The following is a 19,745-nucleotide window of genomic DNA, read 5'->3' on the forward strand; positions in this document are numbered from 1 at the left end:
AGACAGGAAATGCAGTGGGGGTTTTTTGAGCTGAGACAGGAAGTACAGGGGAGGCATTTTGAGCTGAGACAGGAAGTGCATTGGAAATATGTTCAGCTGAGACAAGAAGTGCAGTGGGGGTGTTTTGAACTGAGACAGGAAATGCAGTGGAGGCATTTTGAGGTGAGACAGGAAGTGCAGTGGAAATATGTTCAGCTGAGATAGGAAGTGCAGTGGGGGTGTTTTGAGCTGAGACAGGAAGTACAGGGGAGGCATTTTGAGCTGAGACAGGAAGTGCATTGGAAATATGTTCAGCTGAGACAGGAAATGCAGTGGAGACACGTTCAGCCAAGACAGGAAATGCAGTGGAGACGCGTTCAGATGAAACAGGAAATGCAGTGGAGACGCGTTCAGATGAAACAGGAAGTGCAGTGGAAATATGTTCAGCTGAGACAGGAAATGCAGTGGAGACACGTTCAGCCAAGACAGGAAATGCAGTGGAGACACGTTCAGGCGAGACAGGAAGTGCAGTGGAAATATGTTCAGCTGAGACAGGAAGTGCAGTGGAAATATGTTCAGCTGAGACAGGAAGTGCAGTGGAAATATGTTCAGCTGAGACAGGAAATGCAGTGGAGACACGTTCAGCCAAGACAGGAAATGCAGTGGAGACGCGTTCAGGCGAGACAGGAAGTGCAGTGGAAATATGTTCAGCTGAGACAGGAAATGCAGTGGGGGTTTTTTGAGCTGAGACAGGAAGTACAGGGGAGGCATTTTGAGCTGAGACAGGAAGTGCATTGGAAATATGTTCAGCTGAGACAAGAAGTGCAGTGGGGGTGTTTTGAACTGAGACAGGAAATGCAGTGGAGGCAATTTGAGGTGAGACAGGAAGTGCAGTGGAAATATGTTCAGCTGAGATAGGAAGTGCAGTGGGGGTGTTTTGAGCTGAGACAGGAAGTACAGGGGAGGCATTTTGAGCTGAGACAGGAAGTGCATTGGAAATATGTTCAGCTGAGACAGGAAGTGCAGTGGAAATATGTTCAGCTGAGACAGGAAGTGCAGTGGTGACACCCACAGTTGTGTCTAATGTTGAACCTAAGACCGTAATGAGAGAGTCTGTTCCTCCTCCGGAGGATGAAGTGTGTTCTGGGTCAGAATCTGGACCCTTGAGTGAACTGGCAGAACCTGTTGTCGGTGTGATTCTCAGTGAGCTTGTGCAGCTGGCCCAGTTGGTGTTGACTGAGGTTTGCTCTGGTTCTGTGGCTCTGGAGGTTTGACGAGTTTCTTTTACGTTTACCTGAGCGAAAGAGACGTCACAAGCGCTAACACCCGACCGCTCCACCTCAAACTTGCTATTCTCCTCGTAGGTAATAAGAAACTCTGGGTAGATCTGAGACCTGTCAAACACCACAAAAACAGACGGGTGACGCAGATCATCCACACAGCTGTCGTACAGACTTCCTTCAGCGTTTCTGGCCGGAGGGTGACGAAAGCGAGCTGCTCCTCTGGCGTAGTACCCGACCAACACCCTGCAGGCGAACATCAGCCTCACTGCGAATCCGTCCGTCCGCTCGTCCCAGTACCTGGCATCCTTTGAGAAATAAATCCCTGACAAATAAGGAGGAAAATTACAATTTACAAGCAAATTTGCCAAATTCTCATTCTTAGAACTTTAGCTAACAATCTGGAAAGTTATGAATAACCGTAACATTAATAGAACATTCGTTCAATGTTCTCAAAACGTTAGCACAAAAACATTTATACTTCATTCATGGAATGATTTTTCTGAAACATTCAAAAGTAACGTTCCCATAACGTTTGAAGAATGGAATGTTTCCTTAACGTTTTAAAACATTCAGAAATTATGTTTTCACATCTTATGTTAGCAAAACATTCTTAGAGCATATTTTAGTTAGCTGGGATCTACTTGTAATAAAAACATACCCTTTCCGTAAGCTGAAGCATCAAACTCCTGAAAGTTTCTGTGACATACGCCATCGACAAGAGAGGATCTGGTGCCGTGGAATAAAAGCCGCTCGCTATATTTCTCATTTTTGTTTGCAATTTTCATTTGTTCTTTTTTTCTGCGGAAAGAGTATGCAAAGTAAAAGATGGATTGACAGATAATCAATTCTTCTCAACAATGTCAAACGGAAAAGCCTGAACTGATACCCACATCATGAAGTCTTCCCAGAGTTCTCTGTTTTGCACACGCTCGATCTGTCGGACAGTAAAACCCCTCAGAGTTTCACTGAAGCGCTCCTGGACTCTCACGTAATCTCTGTGAGACGGCGGGAGACGGACTCTCTGCAAGAAAACCAGAGATCTGTTTTATTAGTAAGCAGTGATGATGATGACCAAGAACATCACAAAAAGCTGAACCTGAAATCCAGAGTCAGGAATCGCAGTTTGGTCCCAAAATCCAGGAACACCTTTAGAAAAGTGAGCCTTGCTGGCACCGCCACATCTGGGAAATAAGATCACACAGAATAACACAAAACAGCAGATTGAAGCATGACATCAACCCACAGGATGATCATGAGGGCCGTCACCTCGCTCTAGCCCTCTGGACATCGACCGATGAAACAAACGCGGGCCGTCGCCTGACGGGTCTCTCTGTGCCGCTCACTTCATTTCGTTGTTTCATGTCTGTGAACAAGATTATCAGTGATCAGATCTTAATACAGCTGAAACCCACACAGAACACTGGCATATAACAAACCTGTGAAGCAGAGCTCATAGAAACGATGTCCCGCATTGAACTTGACCCCAGCGTCCTCCTGATTCTGCAGTAAATACTCCTGATATTTCTGCTCCAGCTGCTCACTGCTGACTGAAGACAGTCGGTGCATCTCTGCCTGAGAGAAAGAAACATGTTTATCAGCAGCAGTGATGAGGAAAGTTACTTTTAAAACTAATGCATTACAATATTACATTACTTTCTAAAAAAAGTCACTAATTACATAGTTAATTTTTATGGAAAGGATGAGGCTCGCTCTCTCCTGGCCTTGCAGGTGTTTTTTTTTTTACTAAGAAAATTATGAAAAGAAAAAATGAAAAGTAACGTGCGTTAAAAAAAGTAACTCAAATATTAATGTGTACATTTATAAAGTAATGTGTTACTTTCCTTGTTACATCAAAAAAAGTAATCTGATTACAAATGCATGTTACTTGTAATGTGTTACTTGTTACATCACAGAAGTAGTCTGATTATGTAACGCATGTATTTGTAATTCATTACTTGTTACATCAAAAAAGTAATCTGATTCGAATGCATGTTACTTGTAATGTGTTACTTGTTACATCACAGAAGTAATCTGATTATGTAATGCACGTTACTTGTAATGCGTTACTTGTTACATTAAAAAGTAATGAGATTGTGCAATGCACATTACTTGTAATGTTACTTTACTTGTTACATCACAGAAGTAATCTGATTATGTAATGCACATTACTTGTAATGCGTTACTTGTTACATTAAAAAGTAATGAGAATGTGCAATGCACATTACTTGTAATGTTACTTTACTTGTTACATCACAGAATCAATCTGATTGCATAATGCACTTTACTTGTAATTCATTACTTTACTCGTTACATCACAGAAGTAATCTGATTGTGTAATGCACATTACTTGTAATGTGTTACTTTACTTGTTACATCACAGAATTAATATTATTGCGTAATGCACATACTTGTAATTCGTTACTTTACTTGTTACATCACAGAAGTAATCTGATTATGTAATGCACATTACTTGTAATGCGTTACTTGTTACATTAAAAAGTAATGAGAATGTGCAATGCACATTACTTGTAATGTTACTTTACTTGTTACATCACAGAAGTAATCTGATTATGTAATGCACATTACTTGTAATGCGTTACTTGTTACATTAAAAAGTAATGAGAATGTGCAATGCACATTACTTGTAATGTTACTTGTTACATCACAGAATTAATCTGATTGCATAATGCACTTTACTTGTAATTCATTACTTTACTCGTTACATCACAGAAGTAATCTGATTGTGTAATGCACATTACTTGTAATGCGTTACTTGTTACATTAAAAAGTAATGAGAATGTGCAATGCACATTACTTGTAATGTGTTACTTTACTTGTTACATCACAGAATTAATCTGATTGCATAATGCACTTTACTTGTAATTCATTACTTTACTTGTTACATCACAGAAGTAATCTGATTATGTAATGCACATTACTTGTAATGCGTTACTTGTTACATTAAAAAGTAATGAGAATGTGCAGTGCACATTACTTGTAATGTGTTACTTGTTACATCACAGAATTAATATTATTGCGTAATGCACATACTTGTAATTCGTTACTTTAATCGTTACATCACAGAAGTAATCTGATTATGTAATGCATGTTACTTGTAATGCGTAACTTTACTCGTTAAGCGTTACCCCCAACAAAGATCAGCAGATCCAGTTTGCTCATTAACACTTTAAGCAGACGAATGCGATTAATCAAACCTACTATTGATGCATACTGGATCCAGCGATTGTACTCATCCTTCCAATACCAGATCCAGGAGGTGGCGAGGACAAAGCCGGGAAGGAGCGCAGAGGATTCTGTAGAGAGACGCCGGACCTCATCCAGACCCAGAGTCATTTCCTCAAAGCAAATGGACTCGTTTCCAGAACTGAGCAGAAAGACGTCACACATGTATTATTTATTCAGTTTTTCCATTTTCATTAAAATATATATTATATAATTTACATAACATTCATGTTTCAAAGGTAAACAAAAGGAACAACATGAGGGAGAGTAAATGATATTCTGAACTATCACACAAACACACCTGTGTATGTTGGACGGGTCACAATAATCGCGCTCAATTTGTTCACTGTTGGGTAAGTCGTGCCATGTTCGGCCCACCTTCACCTCCCACTTATAGGGCATTTTAAAGTGTGTTCTGCTGCATTTATCTGCACAGACAGAAGCGATTCAGCTGTAGAAACATCTGATACACCTCACTGATGTATTTATGCAGTGTTGAACAATAACAATAAACGATGCACAAAACAATAAAGAGCAAAGTGCCTTTTTCACACGGAGACATCATGCATGTGTGTATATGAATTTGTTATGAACAATGTGGTGTTAAAATATGACTGGAATTACAAAACCAGTTGGTCCGGTACAAGGAGAATGCAGTTCATCACTGACAAACTGTTTTGGTTATGTATTTGGTGAGTAGCTATCATTGTCACTAAAAACGACAGTAATATTTCTCTCTTCTGTAGAACTGTCACATAGCAACACCCTAGCAACCACCCAGAGACATTATTACACACGTACCGTCTCCACAGAAGCCTCTGACAAACGACAGGCAGATCTCATTCTCTGCAGAAGAGATAAAAGCAGAATATGAAGCAAATATTCTTGTTGCTTTACGAATAAAACACCTGACCGTTCCCCTGTGAAGCACACCTGCGTTAGTCTCTGGCAGGATTCTACGAGATCGGACCGGCTCCGTGTTCCTGCGCTCCGCTGGAGTCTTCAGAGCGAGAATGTTGCGGTAGATGAACGGAAGGGAGTCCATCAGCTGATGCGACACTCCTCTGGAATACAGAACTTTTTTCAGACGAGGCTCGTGGAAATCATGTGACCTGCCGCAGTCGGTGCCATCGCAGCGTCCTCTGATGAAGTTCACGCACACGTGCAGTCGGGTGCACTTCTCTCCGTCGGGACAGTTCCCGTGCGGCCCTCGGCCTCGGTTGAACATCGCGCACACCTGAGATGGAAGCCAGAAACACATGAGCACGCTTTGGGTCTGAAAGGAGTCACCTGTACATGTGATCGGCCCTCACGGGAGGCAGAAGGCTGTTGTCGGACTGCAGTAATATCACACGCAGGTCTTCTCTGCTCAGACGGATCATGTGATGCGCTCTCAGGATCCGCGCGTTGTGCTCGGACAGCAGCTGGTGTCCAAATCGGCAGCCGTGCCTTCAGAAACACACACACATCCATACAACACTTCATCTATGGAAGCCCATTTACACCACAAAAGAAAGAAAAATCATACTTTGGTAAATCATAAGTATGACATTAAAAAAAAAATCATAATAAAAAGTAAATAATATGACATGATAAGTCATTATTATGAGATACTACATCATGATTAGAAAATTATGACAATCAAAATTATGACTGTAGAAAAGTTATAATTTTGCCTTTTTAATATATATTTTTATTATATTAATCATAATTATTGCTTAGTGTGTTATAATTATCATTTGGTATGTCAATTTCGACATTATCTCAATTTCGACTTTTTAGGGGCCGTTTACATGACACCGTTTTCAACTAAAAACTGAAAACTTTTTATGCATTTTGGTCGCTCGTTTACACGACAACATTGTTTTGGGGACCTGAAAATGCAAACTTTTGAAAACTTTTTTTAAGTTTTTGAAAACAATACTGTTATCATCTCAGTGTAAACTACAAAAATGCGAATTTGTGCATCTATAGGCGAATAGTGTTTCTTTACAAAGTGACATCGCCATCTACTGGGCTGGCAGCAGAATACAGTGTTTTTAATCGTTTTCGTGGATCCGTGTGAATGGGGATCGCTTTCACAACGTTGTCGTCTGTACACAAAACTTTGCAAAGGAAACACTTTTCCATTTTTAGAACATCGTTGTTGTGTAAACTTACCATTAATCTCACAATTATGACTTAGTTTGCCATAATTCCATTTTTTAATCTTAGTATGCCATAATTTTGACTTTTTTATCTCATAATGCCTTAGTTTGTCATAATTTCGACTTTTTTATCGCATAGTTTCAACTTTTTATCTCATAATTATTACTTAGTATGTTAGAATTATCACTTGGTATGTCATAATTTTGACATTATCTCAATTTCGACTTTTTAGGGACCGTTTACACGACACCATTTTTTACTAAAAACAGAAAACATTTCATGCATTTTGGTTGTTCATTTACACAACAACATTGTTTTGGGGGCCTGAAAACACAAACTTTTGAAAACATTTTTTTAAAGTTCAAGTTTTTGAAATGATTACCGTTTATCATCTCTGTGTAAACTACAAAAACGTGAATTTCTTTACAAAGTGAAATCGCCATCTACTGGCCTGGCAGCAGAATACAGTGTTTTTAATCGTATTCGTGGATCCGTGTGAACAGGGTTCGGTTTGACGTTGTCGTCTGTACACAAAACTTTTCAAAAACGCAAAAAAAAAAAAACTTTTCCATTTTTGGAACATCGTTGTCATGTAAACGTATCATTAATCTCACAATTATGACTTAGTATCTCATACTTTTTATCTCATAATTATCACTTAGCATGTCATTTCAACTTTTTATATCATAATTATGACTCAGTATGTTATTCAACTTTTATCTTATTATTATGACTTATGAGTGTTATAATTATGACTAAGTCATATGTCATCATTTTTACTTGTATCATACTTCTGATTTGTATGTCATATGACTGTCATATTTCAGACTTACCAAAGCATTTTATTTTCTTATGTGGCAAAAATGTGCTTCCAAATTCATCATCAGATCACGTGTTTGTATCTTTTCTCTTGTCTGAAAAGTGTGTTTGAATCAGCTGGTGCTTTGCTGATTTTAGTGGATGTATGAAGTTGTTCACTCAGGTGAGGAGAATCACTACATCATCCACTAACTAACCGCAAACAAACACAATACTGACAGGCATAAATCTTTCTTTACAATCAATAACACTTGATTTGACACTTTAGTGATCTAATGAATGATACTCAGACATAAGTGCTGTGACAACTTGCCCCAGACAATCAATCTCCACGCACCTGCTGCAGCGTCCCATCAACAGCTCATATTTACACAGATGGAGGTTTTCACACAGTTCGTCACACGATGTCTTTCGACACAATTCGACGTTAGTTTGGGCGAAAACCTCTTTACTTTGGTTTCGCTGAATGACGGTGAAGATGTCGCTCTGGAGGAGGATTTTATCCAGGGAATTCTGCGGAGATATTTCCGTCAGGCCGAATGAAATGTCCAGAAGACGCTCATAGTCCATCGCTCCGTGATTCCCACACAAAACCTTCAGGAGAGTTTCTTCAGCCATGATTCTGTCATCAGTCGATCTGTGTGGAGTTAGTGAGTGTCTGACACTGACTCCAGATCAGCCCGTCATTTATTCTCTCTGAGAGGAAACGAAACTCACGGGCTGAAATCACGCCCCGTTTCAACAACGGGTTAATCAGTGACATACACAAATTATGAATCTTGTGCAGTATATGAAACACGACGGAAATGATTAAAAATAACCTTACATTTTCAATTTAAACAAGAACTACAAGCAGTAAACATGACGCTTGTTCAAAAAAGGCCGTTTCTCAATATGCGTACTTGTCTGTACTTGTGTTCTTGTGAACTTGTGAAACGTCATCAGTCCCGGATGTGTTCTTGATCCGCCCCTTTTATCGAGGATGCATCGAGAGGTGACTTGAGACAGCCAGGTATCCCAGAATGCATCTCGCACTAACCAGCAAGCGTCAATAGTAAAGGAGAAACCCCGCATAATTTAAACATATTACTGTTTTTATGTCGTCATATGTAGTTTTAAGAGTTTTTCAGGCGAGAATGTGCTGGTTTAAAGCTCAAATTTGTGGTTAATTGATAAAGATTGCGCCTTTCTGACAATTTGATCTGACGTTGTCGGAGTTGTGAGATCCAGGCGATCACCGGACGCTCAGCGCTCATGTGCCCAGCCGAGAGCAGCCTTACCTCGGCTAATCCTTCTGACGTTTGCCGCTGGCTCCGTTTTGGCTGAGGGCAACGTGACGTTTCATAACTTTATATATGGCTATTTAACTTTTGTATTCTACTAAAGCGCTGATTTTGTACGCTTGACTGAATTGTTTGCTTTATTTCTTATTGTATATTCTTACCTTTTATAATGGCTATTATTGATCATTAAAACTGACATAAAACAAATAGAGACATGGTTTTGTTTTATGTTATAGCCTATTTCATTTTATTACAGTGAAGTTAATCAGAGTATGCACAAATAGTATTACATTTAATATTTTTGAAATATATACGAAAAGAGGCAGGGTTGTTTAATATTTCGTTTTGTTATAAATATATGCACATTGCAGATAATCACTCGTTGCTTGAGACGATGTTTTTGTTTGTTTTTTAAATAAAACGAAAAGAGGCAGAGTGGTGTTTTATAACAAATTTTATTTTATTGTTGGCTAAAATATACATAAAGAGATAACCGGAGAAGCCAGAGCTGAGTGACGTTATCAAGAACGCTTCTGTTCCATTTGCAGAACCACCGGACTTGTGTTCTCCTGAGTCGAACTTGCCAAGTCTTAACCAAGGACGCGAGTCCGAATTTGCGAACTTGGTTTTGAGAAACGGCCAAAATGTTCTCGAGGGCGTCATTATGGATATTAAATTGAATTATTATTATGATTTAGATTAGAAATATGCATAATCCAAAAATAATATGAGCACGAGGAGTGTCATTTTAAAGGGTTAGTTCACCCAAAAATTTAAATTTTGTCATTTACTCACCCTCATGTCGTTCCACACCTGTAAGACCTTCGTTATAATATTGTGGCGATGACACTGTTTATTCTTTGTTATAAATGTGTTTTACATTATTCACCTGCTGTTGGAGGAGGTGTTCAGGGGAAAAAAGAGTTAGGAGGGAGGGGCTAACACAGCGCGCGGGGAGAAAAAGAAGAAGGGAGGGGAACGTTAGTCAAGCGGGAAAAAAAACGTTAGTCAAGCTCTCCTTCTGCGTTTTATTATTTTTGGGGAAGTAAAACACCTCCTGATACCCGCGTTTTAGTTTGTAAACGTTCAGGAAATAAACCACAGCCCGTTGGGTGCTTTCAAACTGGAATCTCGTCTCCTGTCTGTTTATTCTGGGACAGTGCAAAACGTCACAATATTATTTATATAATATTACAATATAATATTAATATTATTAAGCGACGAGAATATTTTTTGGTGCGCCAAAAAAACAAAATAACGACTTATATAGTGATGGCCGATTTCAAAACACTGCTTCAGGAAGCTTCAGAGCGTTATGAATCTTTTGTGTCGAATCAGCGGTTCGGAGCGCCAAAGTCACGTGATTTCAGCAGTTTGGCGGTTTGACACGCGATCCGAATCATGATTCAACACACTGATTCATAACGCTCCGAAGCTTCCTGAAGCAGTGTTTTGAAATCGGCGATCACTATACAAGTGGTTTTTTTGGCGCACCAAAAATATTCTCGTGGCTTTATAATATTAATATTGAACCACTGTACTCACATGAACTGATTTAAATATGTTTTTAGTACATTAATGGATCTCGAGAGAAGCTGGCTATGCAGGCCTCACTGAGCCATCGGATTTCATCAAAAATATCTTAATTTGTGTTCTGAAGATGAACGAAGGTCTTACGGGTGTGGAACGACATGAGGGTGAGTAATTAATGACAGAATTTTTTTATTTTTGGGTGAACTAACCCTTTAACTTGATTGCAGGCCTTGAATGGTTTGAGAATCAAAAACTAGTGGGATTTCAGTCAGTCATTCACTTGAGGAAAATTCTGAGAATAAAGTATAAGGATTATGAGGAAACCTAGGGGAAAAAGTCAATATGGAAAAAAAACACTTTAAAGTTGTGTATAGGAAAGCTTTATTATGACAAATATCTCAAATACTGAGTTTCTTACAAAGGTCCAAGGAAAGATCAAGACAAATTATAGATTCCATTAAAGACAGCATGACATGTTTTCTAAATGCATGTTATAGATCATATTGTGAATATTTTTTTAATGTACATGTTGTTGTTTTTTCTCATTGGTGACATATGCAGAATTCTCCAATCTTAGTGTTCCTAAACCCCACCCCCTGCTAAATCGAATTTTTGAGAGCCACACCCACATCTTAACATCCAATCAACAACCGATGCACACAGTCAAGCCCCGCCCTATTTTTTTTTTTTTTCCCAGTAATTTGCTACACTCAGATGTAACAATACTATTGTAGGAGGCATTTTTGGATTTATGTCATTTTTATTTCACACCGTTAGAGGGCACAGAGTTGAATGTATTGCCGTTATTATCAAAGGTATGGATACTGAATTTTATTTTGATTTGTTCAAGAAAAAAAATGTGTTAAAACCTACAACAGAAGAAAAGATCTGTCGCTACTTTGGTTTCACCACGACTTTAACCTGAGAGTACAAGACACCAGAACAACTCTTCTTCTGCCATTTCTATTAATGCGTAACATTTATAACTTGATTTTCAGCATTAACATTTTACTGGCTTCTTCTTAAGCCCAAAGTATGCTTCACTTTTTACGCATACATGAGGGTCAGCATACATTTCGTCATAAAAAGAGTTACGTGCAGGTCGCATTTAATTTTTTTTTTGCAGTAATTAGTTTATCCACAAGGTGTCAACGGTGCCCTGGGGAACAGAACAGACCGGAACACATGCAAGCTACAGCGACGATGGATGGATATATAGACTAGAGATTGTGCGAAGAGGTTAGAAAGTGCCTCGTTTGTACAACTCTAGCATGAAAGAATACAAAGATATCAACATGGGTTGTAACTCGTGGAGAGATTGCTCAAAACTGAGCATGCGTCGAACGCCTGTGTATGCAAGTTAAATGAAGTATACTTTGCAAGGATGTGCAACCGAAGTGATCACATGGTGCCCAATTAGCAAATTACACAGTCTGATTTTGAAGACTTTGAAGAAGCTGAAGTTGAAGAGGAAGCATACGAGGAGGAGGAGGAGACTCTTGAGGGAGATGTAGCTGAGGAGGAGAAAGAGGAAGATGCAGCTGAGGAGGAGGAATGTAAGGGAGAAGCATACAAGGAGGTTCTTGAGGAAGATGCAGCTGAGGAGGCACTTGAGAAGGAGGTGTATGACGGAGTGATTCTGACGCTGGAGTTTGTGCTGCTGTATGAAGGAACAGCTACACGTCTCACCGGCGCCGTTGGTCTCGTGATTGTATGATGGATTTGTGGCTCATATTCACTTGAGTCTCTGTACTCGATTAGATACTCAGGGTAGATCTGGTGCTTTTCGAACACAACAAATATGGACGGATCATACATGTCATTCACACAGCTGTCGTAGAAGATGGTGTCTCCTCCATCCTTGGACGGAGGCCGGAGGTATTCGGAATCACCTTTGGTGTAGTCGCCAACCAGAATCCGACAAACAAACATGGAACGAGTGCCCGAGTCTTTGGTGTAGCTGTGCGAGTATTTCGCATCCCTGGCGAAATAACTACCTGCAAAAAGAGACGATGGATATTCACAGACTCTTAAAGAAATAGTTCACTGAAAAATGCAAAATCTGACATCAATTACCCAGCTAACAGGGAATGTTCTCAGACATGGAACGAAGGAGAGTAGAAGATGATTTTTGGGCAAACTAAGTCTTTAAAAACGGCTTCAGAAGAGGACAGAGTTCACATGCATTTAACACTTGTTCATAATCCTGGTTTTCAGAACTTCACCTTTTCCGTAGGCTGTGCCATGAGTTCCACAGATCCTCCAGTCGAAGTTGTTCTTGCAGATGGCATCTACATGCTTGCGGTCGGTGCCGTGGAAGAGCTGCTTCTCGGCCACATCTTTTCCTCTGTTGTTCTTTTTCATACAATCCCTTTGCCTAAAAAGCATGCAAACCGTCAGACTTGCTGTAATTCATCTTAGAATGGAAGTTCAGATGAGTGCATGTCTTGTGGCCTTACCACTGAAACACTTCCCATAATGCTTTGTTCTGGATCCTGTCAATATTCAGAATGCTGAAGCCTCTCATGGTGCGATTGAACAGCTCTTTGATTTTGATGTATTCACCTGCCGTGCTCTGCAGCGACACTCTCTGAGCAAAACAGCGCAGAACAACATCAACATGTCGTGTTGTGCAAATCAATGACATTGTGAAGAAATCCTAAAATCACAGCTCACCATGTATCCGGTTTCAGGGGTCAGAGCTTTATCCCAGTGTTCCGGCAGAGCCTTGAAATTGTTGGGTGTCCTTTTACTGAGAACAGATGTGAAGAGTATTTGGTCATACACGTTTCAGAAAGTTCAAGAGAGAATGAGTCTGAGCACAGGAGCATTTTCTTACGTTGTCTTGATTGTTCGAACATCAGCTGCTGACACAAATTTGGGACGACGTTTGACGACTTTTTTGGTTGTGTAGCGTTTGTTTTCCTGGATCATATCTGAAGAGCAAGATTAGTCAAATTGGCATTAAGACAACAGTCATCATATTCAGCTTTATTGGCTTATTGAGCTGTGTGCAGGTTCCTCAAGACTACTACTGCAATGTTACTCAGTCAGATAATGTTACCATGGTGACAAATTAACACTCTCACACTCAGTGATGGGGACATGCATTACAAGTAAAGTGCATTACATAATCAGATTACTTTTGTTTTGTAATGAGTAATGTAACACACTTCAAGTAACGTGCATTAGGTAACCAGATTACTTTTGTGATGTAACGAGTAATGTAACGCATTACAAGTAACTTGCGTTAGGTAATCAGATTACTTTTGTGATGTAACAAGTAATGTAACGCATTACAAGTAACATGCATTATGTAATCAGATTACTTTTGTGATGTAACGAGTAATGTAACGCACTACAAGTAACGTGCATTAAGTAATCAGATTACTTTTGTGATGTAACGAGTAATGTAACGCACTACAAGTAACTTGCATTAGGTAACCAGATTACTTTTGTGATGTAACGAGTAATGTAACGCATTACAAGTAACTTGCGTTAGGTAATCAGATTACTTTTGTGATGTAACAAGTAATGTAACGCATTACAAGTAACATGCATTATGTAATCAGATTACTTTTGTGATGTAACGAGTAATGTAACGCACTACAAGTAACGTGCATTAAGTAATCAGATTACTTTTGTGATGTAACGAGTAATGTAACGCACTACAAGTAACGTGCATTAAGTAATCAGATTACTTTTGTGATGTAACGAGTAATGTAACGCATTACAAGTAACTTGCATTAGGTAATCAGATTACTTTTGTGATGTAACAAGTAATGTAACGCATTACAAGTAATGTGCATTACATAATCAGATAACTTTTGTGATGTGACGAGTAATGTAACACATTACAAGTAACATGCATTATGTCATCAAATTACTTTTGTGATGTAATGAGTAATGCATTACAAGTAACGTGCATTACATAATCAGATTACTTTTGTTTTGTAATGAGTAATGTAACACACTTCAAGTAATGTGCATATTAGGTAATCAGATTACTTTTGTGATGTAACGAGTAAAGCATTACAAGTAATGTGTGTTTACATAACCAGATTACTTTTGTGATGTAACGAGTAATGTAACGCATTACAAGTAACTTGCATTAGGTAATCAGATTACTTTTGTGATGCAACGAGTAATGTAACGCATTACAGGTAACATGCATTAGGTAATCAGATTACTTTTGTGATGTAATGAGTAACGCATTACAAGTAACGTGTGTTTACATAACCAGATTACTTTTGTGATGTAACGAGTAATGTAACGCATTACAAGTAACTTGCATTAGGTAATCAGATTACTTTTGTGATGCAACGAGTAATGTAACGCATTACAGGTAACATGCATTACGTAACCAGATTACTTTTGTGATGTAATGAGTAACGCATTACAAGTAACGTGTGTTACATAATCAGATAACTTTTGTGATATTAACAAGCAAAGTAACTCATATGGTAAAGGTGATTTTTTTGGGTTACCCTGGAAGCTGAGTGTGTATGTCTGTGATCCAGCTGTGAACTCCACCACGGCATTGTTATCAGCCTGATACTTCTGCTCAAGTTCAGTACTAGAGATGGAGGACAAGCTATGACCCCCCTCCTGATGAATAAAACAGAACATCAAAAGGCCGCAAAGTGTTAAAAATTACAGTTATATTACACCAACAGTCACCTACCGCTGTAGCATACTGGATCCAGTTTCCAAACTCGTCCTCCCAGTACCAAAGCCACTCGGTGGTCAGAATGAAGTTGGGCTGGACCACTGACGACACCGTGGACAGACGGCGCACAGTGCGAGGGCCTTGGGTCATCGTATCAAAACAGACCGGGGTGATTCCAGAGCTTTGATAGACAGAGAAACAGTCAAAACATGACTAACCACAAATTAGTCAATTCACTGACCGAATGGACAGCTTTATTATTATGTATATCAATGCACTAAAACCTCTGCAAACACCTTAGCAACTGAATAGCAACACCCTGGCAACCACTTTCAGCATTCTAGCACTGTACAGGGCGAGTACCACTAACTTCATCTTCATGTGCTTTTATCACTCCATGAGGATCTCCCACCTGTATAGTCTTGCAGGATCACAGTAATCTTTCTCAATGGCCTCGTTTTCAGGAAGAGCTTTCCATTCGGATCCTTCCTTAACTTCCCATTTATAGGGCAGACTGGAATGCTCCTTATAGCACGAGTCTGGAAAACAAGAGTGCCGCTCAGTTCACAACTCTATGAATCATATGAGCACATAATACCGCTCAGAATAATGGTGACCTTACCACCGTGCTTGCAGTGTCCTTTGATGTAATACATGCAGATCTCTGTTTTCTCTAAGAGAAGAGACACACACGTCTTCAAACTGCTCGTGAATCATAAGCATCGTTTAAGCTGAATATTGCATTCTCATATTTAACAGTTCAGTAGCGTGAGATTTGATACCTGTGGGGGTGTGTGGAGGCCTCTGAGCCTCTTGTCCTCTGCCTGCGTTAAAACCGCTCGACGGCCTCCGATTCTGTGCATTCGGGCCTCTTCTGGGGTTCTGACCGGCGGCGTTTGGAGCTGAAGGGGGCTTGTTTTTGAAACGAAGCCTCAGGACTTCAATGTTTGAGTACAGATCCTTCATGATGAGCATGAGGTCGCTGGGAATTCCTCTGTCCTGCAGGGTCTTCAGAGGATGAGGCTCGTAGAAGTCATGAGCACGAGGGCAGTCGCAGGACCCTCGCAGATATTTCTCGCAGATGTGGAGCCTCTTACAGTTCTCGGCCTCCTGACATCGGCCGTACTGTCCCACGCCGTTATTATAAGAATGACACACCTAAAAAACAAGCACTATTCTTCGGGATTCTTATGGAAGCTTGTTTCTGACTCAGAATAAAAATGAAAAAGGTTCAGACTTTATAACTCGCAATTGTGAGTTTATGTGTCATAATTCGGAGAAATAAACTCGCAATTGCGAGAAAACTTGCAACTCGCAGTATTTTTACAATTCTGAGTTTATATAACTCACAATTCTGACTTTTTTTCCTCGAAATTGCGAGTTTATATCATAATTCTCACTTTTTCTCACAATTCGAACTTTATAACTCGCAATTGTCAGTTTGTTTTGAGAAATAAACTTGCAATTGCGAGAAAACTTGCAATTCTTACTTTATTTTTGCAATTCTGAGGTTACATAACTTGCAATTCTGACTTTTTTTCTCGAAATTGTGAGTTTATCTCATAATTCTGACTTTATTTCTTGCAATAAAGTGTACACCTCACCATTCTGACTACATTTCTCTCAATTTCGAGTTAATATTTCATAATTTTGACTTTATTTCTCACAATTCAAACTTTATATCATGCAATTCCGAGTTTATAACTTTCTGTTCTTAATTTTTTCTCACAATTTCGAGTTTATATCTCATGATTCTGACTTAATTTCTTGCACTTTATTATTCACAATTCTGACTTTTTTCTCTCAATTGCGAGTTCATATCATAATTCTGACTTTATTTCTTACAGTTCAAACTTTATAACTCAAAACTCGCAATTCTTACTGGTTTTTTTTCAAATTCCTTTTATATCTCATAATTCTGACTCATAATTCGTACTTTATAACTCCTAATTCTGAGTTTTTAACTCTCCATTCTTAATTTTTCTCGCTATTGTGAGTTTATATCTCATAATTCGACTTTATTTCTCGCAATTCGAAACTTTATAACTCACAATTCTTAATGTTTTTTTGCAATTCTGAGTTTAAATCTCATAATAGTTTTCCTCGCAGCAATTCAAACTTTGCAACTCGCAATTCCCAGTTTATAACTTTCAATTCTTATTTTTTCTCACAATTTCCGATTTCTTGCAACTTCGAGTTTATATCTCATAATTCTGACTTTATTTCTCACAATTCCGAGTTTATAACTCGCAATTCTTACTGTTTCCTTGCAATTCTGAATATCTTATTATTCTGAGATTCTGGCTTTATTTCTCACAGTTCTGAATTTATATCTCATAAATTCTGACTTTTTTCTTGCAATTCAAACTTTATAACTCGCAATTCCCAGTTTATAGCTTTCAATTCTTATTTTTTCTCACAATTCCGCGTTTATATCTCATAATTCTGACTTTATTTCTTGAAATTCTGACTTTACAACTCGCAATTCCGAGTTTATAACTCACAATTCTTACAATTCGCAACTCATAATTTATATCTTGCAATTCTGGGTTAATAAGTAAACTCGGAATTGCGAGGAAAAAAGTCAAAATTGTGAAAGTCACAATTGTCTTTACTCCTTTATTCCGTAACAAGTTTCCATAGGTTGCTACACTGATAAGGCTCAGTTTTTATAATTATAATCATGTATTTCAGAGCTCTGCATTGAGACTAAAGGAAGTGAAATGCTCTTACAGCCGGCAGGAGAGAGTTGTCGCTCTGTAGAAGCAGAATGCGCAGTTCTTTCACGTCCAGTGTGTTCAGACCATGAGCGGTCAGCACTAATTCATTCTGACCTGACAACAGATCATGACTGAACCGACATCCTCGTCTGTGGGGGAAACACATTCGTTTAAGGAACAGACAGTTTTTGCATTGCATTTGGTTTTATTTTAGTTACTTTTATGCATTATTATTATTATTAACCTACACCTGCTTCAGCCCAAATATTCCTAACATTATTAAATACAAGATAATTAATGTTTTATACTATTAACGTTGATGGAAGAACGTTTGTTCATAACTTTGAGAGAACTGGGTTAATACAGCCTACTTTATATAAAATAAATAAATGCTTATTATACAGTATCAGCAAGTGTGACTCATGAATCACCTGATTTATGACCATCGCTAAGTAAACAGTGATCCAGATGAAATATGTGTTTTGGTGAACTGAACTCTCTCACCTTCCTCTGTCGAAGCGGCAGGACCCGAACAGAAACCATTTGCACAGGTGCAGATTCGCGCAGCCCGAGCAGTTCTGGGCTCGACACAGGCGGACTTTTGTTCGGACGATCACCGTCTTCTGTCCGTTCATGAACTCGACGGAACAGGATTCACTCCTGCTGATGATTGACTCGATGGCTTCATCATATAGACCGAATATTGATGTTAAATCATCGAGCTTCATTGATCCATTGTGGGCACAGATCGTCTTGATGATCGCCGCTTCGGTCATGATGGACTCTGGATGACAGAAATGGACTGACAGGGAAATAAAGTGAGAACATATTGAGGAAAGGAAAACGAAACTTAAACATGAAGGAGGAGCTTCAACAACTATAAACAGACTCGCTAGCGCCATCATTATCAATAGTGTGAAAGGTTATTTGGGATCCTTGGAAAAGTCGAGAGGAAAAACTGTATGATAATAATATTAATTTTAAATTAAATAAATTACTTTAATATAAATAAACTTGTGGGTAAAATAAAAATATTAGTTGTTATTATTAGCTCTATAAAATAGTTAAAATTAAGTTAAAATATAAATAAATAAATAAATAAATAAATACTACATTTAATAGTGCAATACACCCGTCGATCTTTATCACTGTTCCAATAGCTCGCGAAAATAACAAAAATATGAGTAAAAAAATACATTACATTTCTCCAGTCTTTGTACTGTATTTTTGTATTTATTTTTCTGTTATTTTCTGGAGCTACTGGGGCAGACAGATAAAGGTAAATAGCCCACATTATGTCTGAGCCTGTAAACGGCCGTAAACAAGAGGCCAGAGACGCTGAAGACGGACGCGAAGGAGCAGCTCACTGTTCACGATGCTCGAAATATAGGAAGAAAATATAAATATTGAATTGGAGGTGAGGGATTATGAATTCATCTCTAAAAGGAGATCAGTCTTCAGGAAGATTTCGATGGCAATGGCATTTTATTTTCCTCTTACCTCCGAATAAAGTATCTAATTATTTCAGCTTTGTTTACAGCGGTAACCAAGGAAACGCTGTATCACTGCTGCTCCATAAGCGCCACCTGCTGTCAGAGAGTGAATCTGCATCTCATTCAGCCTGCTGTTTTTGTTTCATGCTTTTTTTGTGTGTAGCATTTATAATTTCACAAAGATAAAGTCAGACCGTACTGTTTTTGCTTTAAATCTTGAAATTAAATCTAATTCAAATAAAAAAAAAAACAACTGCTCATGCAACGTGCGTAGCATCTTTGTTTGGATTGTGATTAAAAAGCAGTGGTTCCCTCTAATTTGAAATGGCTATGTATTTTTGTTTATTATAATATTAATAATAAATATCTGCAATCAGTATCAAAATCGGCCAATTTGCTTGTAAAAATAAATAAATAAATCAGAATCTACATTGACCACGAAAAAAATACTACATACAATCTGGGCTGTCTTTTTCTATCAAGTAGATCTTGTCTTTCGAAAAGGTCGAGGTCAGGGATCTTGGGCTTAAAAAGGTTGGTGACCACTGCTATAGTGAGTAACATAATATATAATA

General features: G+C 38.6%; 2 protein-coding genes across 4 annotated transcripts in view; both read right to left on the minus strand.

Annotated features, from left to right (window-relative positions):
• The window catches only part of LOC125246168 (uncharacterized protein YMR317W-like), a 9,689-nt gene extending 1,317 nt beyond the window's left edge, over positions 1 to 8,372 (minus strand). Inside the window, exons 1-13 of one of the 3 annotated variants that reach the window (XM_048157074.1) lie at positions 7,810 to 8,372; positions 5,819 to 5,954; positions 5,439 to 5,742; positions 5,307 to 5,351; positions 4,807 to 4,933; positions 4,482 to 4,647; positions 2,699 to 2,834; positions 2,529 to 2,625; positions 2,359 to 2,443; positions 2,153 to 2,283; positions 1,921 to 2,060; positions 520 to 1,584; positions 1 to 288 (exon numbers count right to left, since the gene is read on the minus strand). The exon at positions 1 to 288 is cut by the window's left edge and continues 1,317 nt beyond it. In XM_048157074.1, the coding sequence (XP_048013031.1) occupies positions 1 to 288; positions 520 to 1,584; positions 1,921 to 2,060; positions 2,153 to 2,283; positions 2,359 to 2,443; positions 2,529 to 2,625; positions 2,699 to 2,834; positions 4,482 to 4,647; positions 4,807 to 4,933; positions 5,307 to 5,351; positions 5,439 to 5,742; positions 5,819 to 5,954; positions 7,810 to 8,090 (3,001 nt within the window). In that variant the 5' untranslated portion in view covers positions 8,091 to 8,372. Of the gene's footprint in view, positions 1,585 to 1,920; positions 2,061 to 2,152; positions 2,284 to 2,358; positions 2,444 to 2,528; positions 2,626 to 2,698; positions 2,835 to 4,481; positions 4,648 to 4,806; positions 4,934 to 5,306; positions 5,352 to 5,438; positions 5,743 to 5,818; positions 5,991 to 7,809 lie in introns of all 3 variants that reach the window. The other 2 variants (XM_048157073.1, XM_048157075.1) reach the window with 2 other exon arrangements.
• Positions 8,373 to 10,652: 2,280 nt separating this feature from the next.
• On the minus strand, positions 10,653 to 18,597 carry LOC125245402 (protein mono-ADP-ribosyltransferase PARP12-like). Its single transcript, XM_048155972.1, has 12 exons — positions 18,182 to 18,597; positions 17,691 to 17,826; positions 15,740 to 16,115; positions 15,580 to 15,630; positions 15,370 to 15,496; positions 14,973 to 15,138; positions 14,776 to 14,896; positions 13,128 to 13,224; positions 12,965 to 13,040; positions 12,748 to 12,878; positions 12,514 to 12,665; positions 10,653 to 12,285 (listed from the first exon to the last, which is right to left on the minus strand). Exons 1-12 carry the CDS (start codon positions 18,580 to 18,582, stop codon positions 11,705 to 11,707), a joined length of 2,415 nt encoding a protein of 804 aa, XP_048011929.1. The 5' UTR covers positions 18,583 to 18,597; the 3' UTR covers positions 10,653 to 11,704.
• Positions 18,598 to 19,745: the final 1,148 nt, after the last annotated feature.

Source organism: Megalobrama amblycephala, linkage group LG14 (genome assembly GCF_018812025.1).
Source record: "Megalobrama amblycephala isolate DHTTF-2021 linkage group LG14, ASM1881202v1, whole genome shotgun sequence".
In the NCBI taxonomy this organism is placed as follows: domain Eukaryota; kingdom Metazoa; phylum Chordata; class Actinopteri; order Cypriniformes; family Xenocyprididae; genus Megalobrama; species Megalobrama amblycephala.

Coding starts and splice junctions, on each gene's coding strand:
- LOC125245402 (XM_048155972.1), bottom strand. CDS start 18,582: ATGATGGCGCTAGCGAGTCTGTTTATAGTTGTTGAAGCTCCTCCTTCA. Junction 17,827..18,181: donor TGCCGCTTCGACAGAGGAAG/GTGAGAGAGTTC, acceptor TTTCCCCCACAG/ACGAGGATGTCGGTTCAGTC. Junction 13,225..14,775: donor ATACACACTCAGCTTCCAGG/GTAACCCAAAAA, acceptor CTTGCTCTTCAG/ATATGATCCAGGAAAACAAA.